This window comes from Bufo gargarizans, chromosome 3 (assembly GCF_014858855.1).
Source record: "Bufo gargarizans isolate SCDJY-AF-19 chromosome 3, ASM1485885v1, whole genome shotgun sequence".
NCBI classification, from domain to species: domain Eukaryota; kingdom Metazoa; phylum Chordata; class Amphibia; order Anura; family Bufonidae; genus Bufo; species Bufo gargarizans.
In genome coordinates this window covers 116,591,084-116,605,842 of record NC_058082.1, presented here as the reverse complement: position 1 = coordinate 116,605,842, position 14,759 = coordinate 116,591,084, and the positions used below count along the sequence as shown (strand labels likewise).

The 14,759-nt window shown below is 39.0% G+C and overlaps 1 protein-coding gene across 3 annotated transcripts in view; it reads right to left on the bottom strand.

The window, feature by feature from the left end:
- Positions 1 to 14,759, bottom strand: part of STAT6 (signal transducer and activator of transcription 6) — a 281,497-nt gene that overhangs the window by 24,720 nt on the left and 242,018 nt on the right. For 2 of the 3 annotated variants that reach the window (XM_044284696.1, XM_044284695.1), the window contains exons 17-19: positions 9,485 to 9,542; positions 7,774 to 7,872; positions 6,853 to 6,918 (exon numbers count right to left, since the gene is read on the bottom strand). In XM_044284696.1, coding sequence (XP_044140631.1) covers positions 6,853 to 6,918; positions 7,774 to 7,872; positions 9,485 to 9,542 — 223 coding nt within the window. Of the gene's footprint in view, positions 1 to 6,837; positions 6,919 to 7,773; positions 7,873 to 9,484; positions 9,543 to 14,759 lie in introns of all 3 variants that reach the window. The other variant, XM_044284694.1, reaches the window with a different exon arrangement.

Sequence of the window (14,759 nt, the reverse complement as noted above, 5' to 3'; positions counted from 1 at the left end):
TTACCATAGGTGGACTCCAAGGTGTAGAAGCATCTTGAGGACCCAGAGCTAAATTTCATGTGTAACAGTAAAGGGTCTGAATACTTATGTGAAAGTTTAGCTTTTCCTTTTTAATAAATTCTATTTTCACTTTCTTACTGTATTGAGTAAAGATGGATGTGGTAAAACTTGCTTTTGTTTTTTTTGTTGTTTTTAACACAATGCTGCAACATCTAAATGTGAAAATGTTTCTGAAGACTTTCCGAATGAATTGTACATGTTCATACAAAAAACAACAGTAGTTACCCATAGTGTTTGTAGACTTTTACATTCTAAAATGCCAATTATGATAGCTGGATTACTAATAAATACAAAGGTGAGTATGAAAATACATAATCAAGATCAAGGAGATTTTAATATACCAACTTCAAATAGATATGAAATATTTACGGAGAACCATTTTTTAGACCAAACCCCACCCCATCACAAAGTAAGATCACAACAGAAAACACCAAGACGATCACCCCATTCACATCCAATACAGATAGAGTCCCCAACACACAGATACAATCTAAGACACAGGGATGTCAGTCGGGACCAATACTACAACAGAACACATTATCAACACAAAGTACCACAATCACGAACACGTCACGAGGAACCTCAGAACACACAGAGACACCAATACAAATCACAAAGACACGAAAAAGGAAATTACGTAGAGGACTCAAACAAAAGAAAGCACAACAATCATTACAATTAGCTAATTCTGATGCTATTGTTAATTTGAGTACTACTATTCTCACTTCTGCACAGATAACATTATTAAATAAAGGTCTGAAATTTGCACCATCCAACCAATTAAATAAATTTGACACATTAATAGGCATAGAGAAATATATTAGAAAATTATGCCTAAAGAAATATTTCATCAAGAACCCAATAGTGAATGGAGCGAACCCAATAGAGGGAAGAAAATATGTCCACACGGATGTAAAGAGTAAATCAGTAAAATACCCACGTCAAGAGATAAGTGAGGAGATGATAGCTTTTAGACAAGCAGTTGAATTCGATATTAGGAAAATAAAAATTGGTAGTAATAGAGAGAATAATCTATCAAAGACGGAGATGCAGGCAATAAAACAATTACAAAAAGATAATAAAATTATAATAAGACCAGCGGATAAAGGCGGAGCTATTGTAGTGTGGAATGCAGAGAACTATAAAAAGGAATGCACTAGACAACTGTCAGATACAACTACGTATAAACGTCTACGCACTGACCCCACTACAGAATTCCAAAAACAGTTAATGAGCCTATGTGAAGAAGGACAAAAATTAGGAATTCTGACACATCAGGAACATCATTATATTACGAATAGTCAATGTAGATTGCCTGTATTCTACTGTATACCTAAGTTACACAAAGACCCTATTAATCCACCTGGACGACCGATAATTTCTGGGATAGACTCGCTTACTGCGAACCTATCACACTATATAGATAAACATCTACAACCAGCAGTCAAAAAGACTAAATCCTATATAAAGGACACAACCTCCGTAATACAAATAGTAGAGAAATTAAAATACAACCCCGAATGGACGATAGGAACACTGGACGTACAGTCCTTATATACAATAATAAACCATAAACAGGGGATAGATGCCATGGGCCAACAATTGCAAGAAAATAGCCAATTACCCACAGAACAAATAAAATACTTGCAGACAGTCACTCAATACATTCTGGATCATAATTATTTTTGGTTTGACTCAGATATGTATTTACAAATATGTGGCACTGCGATGGGCACCAGGTTTGCCCCCAGCTATGCCAATTTGTTTATGGCTAGTTGGGAACAGAGGGAAATTGATCCGAGGCTGGGGACAGACCTGGTGCTGTGGAAGAGGTACATCGACGATGTCCTCTTCATATGGAAAGGGAATCAGGCATCTTTAGATAAATTTCTAGAGGATATTAACAAAAATGACTATAATTTACGGTTCACAGGAAAGACTAGCCAGAAGATGGTGGAGTTCTTAGATTTACAAATTAAAATAGAGGATACAAAATTAATATGTAATACATATCGAAAACCTACTGCAAAAAATAGCTATATCCTATATAATAGCTGTCACCTGCCTCAATGGCTCCTAAATATACCAACGGGACAATTTAGACGAATTAGGAGGAACTGTTCCAAAATAGAGGATTTTGAAGAAGAGGCCTTAATTATGAAAAACCAATTCTCTGATAAACAATACCCTGAAGAAATCCTTGATATAGCATTAAATACAGTTAGACAAATGGATCGAAAGTCTTTCTTTGATATAAAAAGTAAAAGAGAATGTAAAGATGAAAATATAAGGCTTATTTTACCTTTTAACACTCATCATAAAAAGGTGAAATATATAATAAACAAGCATTGGCACTTTATAAATAAGGATAAAACGATAGGTCATCTAGTGCCACATTTTCCGCAGGTCACTTTTACTAAAGCGCCAAATTTAGCTTTAATGGTAGCACCCACTATCCCTAAAAAGAATAAAATTACAGTGGATTCTTCCATACAAAAATGGACAAATACCGTGGGTTTTTTCCGATGTGGAAAGTGTATGGGGTGTAAGAATACCACTTTCCCGAAAAAGACATCTATAATAAAGTCTACCACAAACACCCATCAACATACAATCAAAGACTTCCTTACATGTAATTCCAATAGTGTAATCTATATTATACAATGTCCCTGTAAAAGACAATATGTGGGCAGAACTAAAAGACAACTAAAAGTTCGTATAGCCGAACATATTTCAAATATAAGGAAGGGTTATGAGAAGCACACTTTATCTACCCATTTTAAGACCTCCCATAATCAAAATCCAGAAGGACTGACCTTCTCCGCACTTGAAAAAGTAGAAGTAGATTGGAGGGGCGGGAACCATATTAAAAAAATGTCGAGAATTGAGTCCAGATACATCTTTGACTTCGATACTCTGCTACCAGCAGGATTAAATGCTGAGATAGAAATATATGGATTCCTATGAGGTCGCTGGGGGGTGGAGTTCCTCTACCGAGGGGGGTCCCGTGGGTTATTATGACTGCCCGGACCCCCCCTCGGTGGAGAAACTTCACCTACTCACTATACTTCTTTGAAGATTTGCCCGAACACCTGTGTGAACATATTATTATACCTTTACGTATTATTTTGGAAAAGAAAAAGAAAAATTACATATACTACATTTGTGTATGTATTTTTGTATATGTAGTAAGCCTTTGGGAAAGACGCTATATATCTGATTTAGTCTTGCTACATTGTAATAGCTGAATTATAGTAAAAACGCAAGTAGACATTGAAAACCGCAGTGTGTAAAATGTAGAATTATCGCCTAGTAAGCGATGCGGTTTCAATCCAGCTCTCCTACTCTATCCCACTAAATGTATAATATAAGGTCATTTCCGACATTGCATATATTAATTGAATTTTTTAGTGATATATCTATTCACCTGTTTATTTAATAAGTTTTTAATATAGATTAAAACTAGCTATATATGTTCTTATATTGTGAAATCCAAGATGCGGCATATTGTGAAATCCAACCATTCACGTCATTTCCTGCACACAATGGAAGCTAATTAATTCAGACTGCACCTGTGTAGGTGGATATAAAAATGGGTCATTTCTATGGGAAATTTAGCCACTGAGGAAGGAGTCGGAGCACTCTGAAACGCGTATGGTAAATCCCATGAAATAAGACACAGAATTAGAAGATTAAAGCGCTTAAAGAAAAGGAACCAACAGCCAAGGGATCGGTGAGAATATACTTTCATAAAGGAAAGCTGGATACCTGTCGGTAACTTATGGGAAGCGCATTTGGTGACTCTACAGCTTGCGTGATATAAACAAACAGCGCAGCATTAAGATACCACTGAGCGGCTTCTACGACAGCACAGCTTCTTACATCACTGAAGATCCCGGACCTGATATTCAAATAGACTCGGTGGAAATTCCTATTACACCGTAACGCATTAAGAATAGTATCACTCATGGGACGCCACCAGTGTTACAATTAAATCGTCAGTGTCGAAACAGTGAGTAAAACAACTGCGACCTATCTATTCTATTACCAATAGTGAATTTATTTTACTGACTTTGCAGCAACAATTTATTGCCGAGCACGTGAAGTCCTTTTGTCTCAAAAGACTCTGACCCATAGGTCAATATAAGGAATTTTTATTTCTGTTTTATATTATATTTTATATTTTTATATTCACATACCCACTGTATCTATGTCTTTTATAGATTTTATCTATGCATTATAATATGTCGGAATAGATTGTTTTTTGTGTTTAATAAATACATATTATCGTATCTAAACTCTCCGTGTGAAATCCAGGTGCTGGTGTGCCCTACTATTTTTATATTTTATATTTCGAGTATGAAAATACACCTGGCATAGGCTCTACGTGGAACAACATTTTAATAGCATAAAATATAAAGTTAATTAAAATAGTACTTCCCTTGCATAATGAGTCAGAATTTGTCCCATACAATAAATAATTTTTTTAAAATTTTACAGAAGAATAGTGATATTGCTGCTGATTTAATTAATATGAACCTGTTGAATAATATATATACTACTGAATACTACTACATGATGATGAATATCAGAATCTACAGTAATATATACAGGGAGTGCAGAATTATTAGGCAAGTTGTATTTTTGAGGATTAATTTTATTATTGAACAACAACCATGTTCTCAATGAACCCAAAAAACTCATTAATATCAAAGCTGAATATTTTTCGAAGTAGTTTTTAGTTTGTTTTTAGTTTTAGCTATTTTAGGGGGATATCTGTGTGTGCAGGTGACTATTACTGTGCATAATTATTAGGCAACTTAACAAAAAACAAATATATACCCATTTCAATTATTTATTTTTACCAGTGAAACCAATATAACATCTCAACATTTACAAATATACATTTCTGACATACAAAAACAAATCAGTGACCAATATAGCCACCTTTCTTTGCAAGGACACTCAAAAGCCTGCCATCCATGGATTCTGTCAGTGTTTTGATCTGTTCACCATCAACATTGCGTGCAGCAGCAACCACAGCCTCCCAGACACTGTTCAGAGAGGTGTACTGTTTTCCCTCCTTGTAAATCTCACATTTGATGATAGACCACAGGTTCTCAATGGGGTTCAGATCAGGTGAACAAGGAGGCCATGTCATTAGATTTTCTTCTTTTATACCCTTTCTTGCCAGCCACGCTGTGGAGTACTTGGACGCGTGTGATGGAGCATTGTCCTGCATGAAAATCATGTTTTTCTTGAAGGATGCAGACTTCTTCCTGTACCACTGCTTGAAGAAGGTGTCTTCCAGAAACTGGCAGTAGGACTGGGAGTTGAGCTTGACTCCATCCTCAACCCGAAAAGGCCCCACAAGCTCATCTTTGATGATACCAGCCCAAACCAGTACTCCACCTCCACCTTGCTGGCGTCTGAGTCGGACTGGAGCTCTCTGCCCTTTACCAATCCAACCACGGGCCCATCCATCTGGCCCATCAAGACTCACTCTCATTTCATCAGTCCATAAAACCTTAGAAAAATCAGTCTTGAGATATTTCTTGGCCCAGTCTTGACGTTTCAGCTTGTGTGTCTTGTTCAGTGGTGGTCGTCTTTCAGCCTTTCTTACCTTGGCCATGTCTCTGAGTATTGCACACCTTGTGCTTTTGGGCACTCCAGTGATGTTGCAGCTCTGAAATATGGCCAAACTGGTGGCAAGTGGCATCTTGGCAGCTGCACGCTTGACTTTTCTCAGTTCATGGGCAGTTATTTTGCGCCTTGGTTTTTCCACACGCTTCTTGCGACCCTGTTGACTATTTTGAATGAAACGCTTGATTGTTCGATGATCACGCTTCAGAAGCTTTGCAATTTTAAGAGTGCTGCATCCCTCTGCAAGATATCTCACTATTTTTGACTTTTCTGAGCCTGTCAAGTCCTTCTTTTGACCCATTTTGCCAAAAGAAAAGAAAGTTGCCTAATAATTATGCACACCTGATATAGGGTGTTGATGTCATTAGACCACACCCCTTCTCATTACAGAGATGCACATCACCTAATATGCTTAATTGGTAGTAGGCTTTCAAGCCTATACAGCTTGGAGTAAGACAACATGCATAAAGAGGATGATGTGGTCAAAATACTCATTTGTCTAATAATTCTGCACTCCCTGTAAAGCTGAGTGTATCTATGTATGTCCACAAAAGGAATCAGCACTATCGCATTTACAATCACGAAATTTGGCACACAGGTACATCAGGTGTCCGGGAAGGTTTTAGACTAGGTCTCAGCTATCTAGCATATACCGTTCCTGAGATATTCCCCCAAAAATGCAAATATTGCACCCTCACATGACCTGCAAGATGCTGTGGAGGTCACTGTTAAGGGGGTGGGTGCTGTGGAGGTCTCTGTTAAGGAGGCAGAGAACGATGGAGGTCACAGTTAAGGGGATGGTCCGCTATGTGAGGTCACTGTTAAAGGTGCAGTCGCTGTGGAGGTCACTGTTAAGGGGGCTGGGAATGGTGGAGGAAAAAAAACTCAGATACGGGACAACGGATCCGTGAAAAACGGACCGCAAAACAACAACGGTCGTGTGCATGAGCCCTTAAGGGGTGGGGGGGCTGTGGAGTTCACTGTTAAGGGGGCGGGGCACTGTAGAGGTCACTGTTATGTGGGATACTGTTGATATCTTTTAACAACACACACACATTAAATCAAATAGATAAAATATACCCGTGCAAAGCCGGGTCCTTCTGCTAGTACACATATAACAGCCATAACTCATACCTGCTTTCTACAGACCTGTATAGCAGCTGTGGCGTGCTTATGTGCGCAGGACTTCCAGCAGGTGAACCGTAGGGCGGTGACCTTCAAAATGTATTAAATAATGTTATTATTTTATCTCAAATCTGGTGTGGAAAAACATATTGTATGAAAAATCTGATTCTTAACATGGCATAAGACATCAAAATATGTCAGGCCTCATGGACATGACCATACTATCTGTGTAAACAGCTGCCATAGAAATCTAGTATAGGCCCATAGTAGAACTAGAACTATACCGAGACTTTTTGTGGCATTTTTATTAGATTTTTACTGTCAAGTGACAGCTGCAGTGCACGAAATGTAAAGTCAGTGTACTGATAAAAACTATCCAGCCATCACAGCAGTAAAACGTAGTCACAGATTCCCTTTAAAGACACAATCAATTAAAGACTTGAAAAAAATTGAAACCAAAGAGGGGTCTTTTACTATAATAATATTAGGCGTATTTAAGGCGCAAATGCGACTTCGCCCCACTCACGCCAGGTCTAAAATTGTGAGCGTGGCGTGGGCGGGGACGGGCCAGCAGGCCATCTCATTTACCATTTTCTATGCCTGTTTCAGGTGTAGAAAATGGTCTAAATGTAAGACAGCTCGGACGCTGTCTCACATTTAGAACTGGCGCTGGGCGCCTCTTCATAACTGCAGCGGATCCTCCACCAACTATGGGCCTTTATTAAAACCGACATCTAAAACGTCGGTCTTAAAAAATGTGCCCCCAAGTGTACTATGTTCCCTCATGAAAAAAAGCAGATTGGTCCTTAACCCCCTTGTATCTTTATAGTGGTAGAAAAAGGGACACATTTTCATAATGTGTCCCTATATATAAGTGCACCTATCATGAACTCATTTTGGCAGGTTGTTCTCCACAGATACTGGCCCTAGAAGACTCTCACTCACGCATAATGCACACTGTGGCTTGTTGAGGGTTGCTGGCTATCGATTCCCTCCATTGGCATTGTGTCATTCCAGGACGTTTGACTGTCCTCGGCTTCATCGCTGTGTAAAAGAAAGGACAATAAATGTAAAAACATATACACAAAGCACTGTGTCACACATACACCATATCTACTTACTCATTTTCTATATGAATATCTGTGTTCATTCACAGATATTCAAGTACAAGCTGAGGCATAATTATATATGTTGTATACAGCTTACCTACATTCAGAATACCCATATAAAAAAGGTATTGTGTTGCCGCTAAAGGCCAAAAATTAGGGTTTATACACCTCATTAAAAATTAGAGAACAATGTCTGAATTGTCTATTAAATTCTAGTCACAATTTCACTTTTTTTTTAAAGGAAATATCTATAATTCACTAGATAAGAGGTTTCAGCTTGCTCAGCCAGTTCAGTTATGGAGTACGTGGCTCATGGCTGAAGATAAGTGAATCAATTCTAAATTTAAATTTGTGTTGAATTTCCCCAAAATTTGGTTTTCAGACAAATCTAAATCCTTTGTGATTCAATTCGGACAAATCTCTCAAAATGGCAGCCACCATTTTACAGGTCAGAAAACCTAATAAATAATAATCATAATGTTATTTCAATTCTACACCTACAATTATTAAGATAATTATCTTGCAGATAATGTCTTCCCCTCACAGCAGCAGTAAGCTGACTATGGATTACCTATCTATATGAGAGTTTTAATCATTTGTCGTATTTGCTATAGAAGCACGTTATTTTATAATATCAATCTTTATTTATATAGCGCCAACATATTCTGCAGAGCTTTACAATCAGGGGTCATAAATAACATAGCAGCAAACAGGCTAAACAATTAAAGTAAGAGGAATGAGCATCCTGCTCACAAGAGCTTACAATCTAGATGGGGATAGGAGTGACAGAGAAGATAACAAGTGCATGGTTTATACAATGGACCAGCCATCTTAACACAATAGAGGAGGAGATATAAAGCTGCATGAGCCGTCCCCAGCTGATATCTGTAGTGCTTCTGGGGTGTGGATATTTGATTACAGATCAGGTTCAGAAGAATGATGATGAAGGGGAGTTAATGAAGAAGAGTTTTACATCTGCAAGATCATTGGTAACAAGCGTTCATAGGAACTCTCATTAGCGATCATCTGGCAGTGTAATACTGCCGCCGATTACCATATGAAAGAGCAAACGCTCGTTCATTGGGTAATTGAAATCTTTCAGCATACTTAAAACTCTTTATTTGTTGGCATCAGATTGAGCTGTGTAATCATGCCTTGCTGATCTGCAGGTGTGATATAGCTTTAGATTAGGGGAGGTGATAGGCTGACCTAAACATGTTTTGTATTTCATTTTGAAAGGCACAATACTCCTGAAATGAAGGAGAGAAACCGCCACAAATTGTACAAAAAATGTCCTTTCTATGAATGAGTTTAAAAAAAATATATACCCTTTTCTGAGGGAAGTGTCCCTTTAACAATGGCAGCATACATACAGTGGCAAAGGCCTTATCAAACCAGTTGCTGCACTTTATTGCATTAGATATGAATATGATTGTGTACAAGGACAGCCAGTGTTGTGCGCCAAGGTACTGCTATTATAATGTACAGAACAGAAAACAAATATTACTGTCCTATATCAGTTATGTGCTCATTGACTTAAGACTTACCCCACAACTTTCACTACAATAGCAGTTTTCTTATATCCATTACCACAGCTTGAAACCTCTAAAGGATTGAAAATAACAGAGATGAGATGATAAAAGATACAGCATAAAATAATCTATGGTACATGGCTACATTCACATGGTGACGTCATCACGCTGAGAGCACAGGTCCTTCTGCTCAAGTGAAGAACGCCTGTCCCCGCGATTGCAAGTGGATGAGGTGAATTTTAATTTTAACTCCTAAAAGACCATTTTTCATTAGTGTACCCGTTTTTTTAACAACAGTTAGATGGGTGCTCTACTGTCTAGTGACCGTTAAAAATGGTCTCATTGATTTTAATGGGGTCTTCCTGGCTGTGAAAACAGCCAAAGATAGAACATGCCCTATTTTTTTGACAGCTGCTATTCACTGGTCGTTTAAAAAAAAATGTGAATAGCCTTATTGACTTCAATTGGTTCTAAAGATGTCCGTCACACCTCAGTTTTTTACTGTCCTAAGGTATGCTTCACTCACAATCTCAGCTTCATTCTAGCTCTCTGTCTGTTTCTCTCTATCACTCTCCATCTATCTCTCTCTGTATTTCTAAATTTCTCTCTTTCTATCTCTTTATCTCTCTCTTCCTATTCCTATCTATCCATCCATTTTATTAGCCTGTGCGTGATCTGAGTGAGGCAGGAGTGATTGCTGCTGCTTTACTGGCTTAAAGGGGTTGTCTCACTTCAGCAAGTGGCATTTATCATGTTAATACCAGGCTCTTACTAATGTATTGTGATTGTCCATATTGCCTCCTTTGCTGGCCGGATTCATTTTTCCAGCACATTATAAACTGCTTGTTTCCATGGTTACGACTAGGGTTGAGAGAATCGGGTTCGTATTGCTGTATTTAAACCCAATTCTTTTAAAATCTTCGTTAACAATATGGGCTCCGTCCTACTGCAAAATATATGTCCTCCTTAGAGGTTTTTCCGAAGTTTCTGTAACTATCGCGAGACTTACTGCGTCTCGCCTCTATCATTTTTGCAGTTTAATATTATTTGCAGAAACTTCGGACAGAACCCATATTCTTAACGTGGTTTTTAAAAGAATCGGGTTCGGATTGCTAAAACACTCGCTCAACCCCAGTTATGACCACCCTGCAATCCAGCAGCGGTGGTCGTGCCTGCACACTATAGGAAAAAGTGCCGGCCTCTCTGGTGGTTGAGACCATGGGAAAGCACATAGGCCAGCGCTTTTTCCTATAGTGTGCAAGAATGGCCACCACTGAAGGATTGCAGAGTGGTTGTAACGAGAAGTGTATAATGTGATGGAAAAATGAATCTGGCCAGCAAAGGAAGCAATCTGGACAATCACAATACATTAGTAAGTGCCTTGTATTAACTTTCTCTACATGATAAATGCCATTTACTGAAGTGAGACAACCCCTTTAATGAAGATCATGATAATGTCACACATGGAGGCTGTGGAGAGGCTCCTCTTCCAACTAAAATGAACACAGCTGCTTCACTTGCATGCGTGGCACAGAGACAACTACTACTTTTTCTGCCTAATGTACAGTGCGGAGGTAACACCCTGGTGACCAGAATCATTAAAGCGGTTGTCTCACTTCATGACATTTATCATGTAGATAAAGTTACTACAATGCACTTACTGTAGTGTGCAGCACGACCACCGCTGCTGGATTGCAGGGTGGCCGTAACCCCTGGATAGGAGCAGTGTATAATGTGATGGAAAAATGAATCTGGCCAGTAAAGCAGGCAATATGGACAATCACAATACATTAGTAAGTGCCTGGTATTAACTTTCTCTACAGGATGAATGCCAGGTGCTGAAGTGAGAGGACCCCTTTAAGCCTTTGAATATAACATTTATCAGTAAATCCAGAATATCATTTTAATTATCAATATTTGTGAATACAGTTTTGTTAGGCATTGCCAAACCAGTATGCAATATGGCCAAGAATTCACATGTCTGTGGGAATTCTGTATTTGTTTTTGTTTTCTAATATGTTCTCTAATTATTAGAAAAATCTGCTTAATTAATCACAGACTGAGATAAGGAACAGCATTACTGCTTTTCCTCCTTGCTGCTATAAACTCAATGCCAATCCAGCTTTGGGATGAACAACTTAAGCTTATATTAGACACGAAGATCATACAGGCGATTGTCGGGGAGGAAAGCTCTCTCTCCCGGTAACCACTTGCTCGCTAGGGGAGGAGACTGCTGCTATTATGTGTGGCGATCTCCTCCCCATACTGATCACTGTTTGCCAGAAGCAGATCGTGATTACACAGCATGAACTGCCGCCGGCAAACAATGATCTTTAAACCTGTTGAAGGATCCAATTGCCCGATGGCGGCAGTATTACACTGCCCAGTCATCGCTAACTTGCATGTCTACGAACACATAATACAGGCTATAGTTTTGTGAGACACTGTGATGGCAAAGCAAAAGCAGGCACAGACAAGAATGGGCCTCAAATATAATGTTAGCAGATTGCTCTGATAATGTGGCTCAGCGGTTAGCACTGGTGGCTTGTAGTGTTGATTGCGAATATTCTAATCACAAATTTTTATCGGGAATATTGGTAATTCGCGAAGATGTAGAATATAGTGCTATATATTCATAATGGCAAATATTCTAGATTTTTTTTTCATCAGTAACCTCCCTTCTTGCTTGTGGGCCAATGAGAAGGCTGCAATATCTTTGTCAGAGCTTAGCAACATCCCTAGCAACCAATAGGAAAGTTGCCTACCCCTTACTATATAAGAACCTCCCCAGCAGCCATTTTCTACAGTTCTGAGAGAGAGCAGTGACATCGCTGTGCTCTGTGCTTTCATCTGGATCCTATTCCTTGTCCAATTACATTAGATAGTTATTTAGCTCATATATATATATATATATATATATGTATATATAATACAGATAGTTAGTGGGAGATAGTGACTGTAGGTCAGATAGTGATATAGTGTAGCTGATAGGTTCCAGTGCAGGGTGTTAGGTAGTGTGATAGGAATTACTGTTTCTCTGCTGTCCATACATACATGCTACGGACATAGTGCTGTGATGTCACAACAATACTTAGTGCACCAATCAGTAATATCTACTCAGACCTGATAAAATGTGAAGTTGCATGTATTGAGCAAAAAATATGTGCATCATTAGTGCTAATTTGCGCAATTGCGAAAATGACAGGAGATCATGAATTCTAGAATTTGCAAATTTATTGCAAATATTCTGCTAAAATTTTTTGAAATATCGCAAAAACAAATATTGCCTATGCTGCTCGTCACTAGTGGCTTGCAGTGCTGGGGTCCTAGGTTTGAATCCAACCAAAGGACAACATCTGCAAGGAGTTTGTATGTTCTCCTGTGTTTGAGTGGGTTTCCTCCCACACTCCAAAGACATACTGATAGGGATTACTTATACATTGTGAGCCCCATTGGGGACAGCTTGATGCTAATGTCTGTAAAGCGGTGAGGAATGTAGCAGCGCTATATAAGTGCATAAAATAAATACTCTGAGCCATGATATTCATTATGTCAGTCCCTAAAATGCAACCTTATCAATAAAAAGCACTATTATCCACATTTTAGGGTGGCAGTGGAGCCCCAGGGAAGTCATACGGATGCACATATTGTATGCTCGCTCTGTTTGCTAGTGATATAGGTCTATCAAATAGAGTCTTTTGAATTAGGTTGTCAAGCAGTACATCTCTTCCAACAAGCTTTTATCAACAGTTAAAGGGTATAGACACGTATGGGTCATTTTTATTATGCATTTTACTTATTTTGGGGTTAAATAGCATTTTTCCAATTCTCCTTTATTAAAAAATGTTAACAGTTTGTCTTTTATCAGGTTTCATTGACTCTGCAGACTGTTCTTTCCACTCCTCATTGAAATCCATCAGAGAGCTACACTAATGGTTTGAACTTGTCACGGAATGTGTACAGGTAACAAGGCAAAGCAACATGTATAAACGACTTGCTGGATCCAAAAACTAAGGAACCAAGGGAGACCCCTGCAGAAGACCTGGCACTTTCCCTGGCTGCTCAGCCTATGCAAAGATCCGAATGGTGGAGGTTTGCATATCCACGAACCTTGACTATAAAGCCCTGAGCACCCTACAATAGTGAGGGGACACGACCACCGGCTCCCTACACAAGACACGGAGGGAGTCAGGGTCACCTGGGATCCAGCAAACAGATATTAACAGATAAATGTACACTTAGCTTTGAAGCAAACAGGAGGACAGATCAGCGTGCACACACACTCCAGGAAGTAATATAAGCCGCCCAGAAAAGCATTCTGGGGAGGCATTTAAAGGGAAGCAATTAACACATGACAGCTGAGAGAGGCTGACGAGAGGAGGAGCTGAAACCACGGCTGAGATTGTACAGGACGCACCTGGCACAATAAGAACATCATAGATTGGATGGACATTTCGAATGCTATACTAGAGATGTATACCCTCTAAACTCATCATTTCAGTAATTATCGGCTTGGACACTACGATATACAGAGATATTATTGTAACAACGCTACGATCTTTGTCGCTGACATCAAGTTAGGCTGGGGAAACTGCTCAAATTCAGCCAGCTGCGATCTAATTAATCACCCCCACAGGGGAGATACGGATGCAGATAGCTCGATCCAGCGAATTTGACATTTGATATACCCAGACTTGTGTGACTATAGGGCATTTGTGTTTCTGCAAATTTTTTTATCTGTTATACATTTTTTTATCGGTTATACATTATAACATATATTTTATTGTGATTGTTTGGTCTAGACAGACATATGTGTATTTAATTATAATATTAATAAACACTTTTTTCCATGTGAACACAAGTGTTTTGAGTGCCGGCTCCATCTTTTGCCAATTTATAATCAGAACTAGGGGTGTTTCTTTTGAGCCTGAGCACCAGGCGTGGTCAAACCCAAGTGAGCCAACTGTTCTATCCTTTTTCAAAGCATTTTGTCCAGCATGATCTCTCTAGATATCTTGCTTGACAAGACCCTCTGACACTGTCCACGATGACAGTGTCAGAGAGGTGAAGATGACCCCACCTCTGGAGAAGATATGTGCTTGCTGTCCCCTTGGCAAAACCTTAAGCTATTGGCATACAGGGAGGAGGAAATATCCGGGCCATATCTCAAGCATGGGGGGAGGGGGGGGGGGAGCGCAATGAAAAAAAATAATAGAATACTCAGAGAATTGTCAGGATTTATCTAAAGTATTCAGTTAACATTTTTTTTTAAATGCCTACAGGTCCTTTT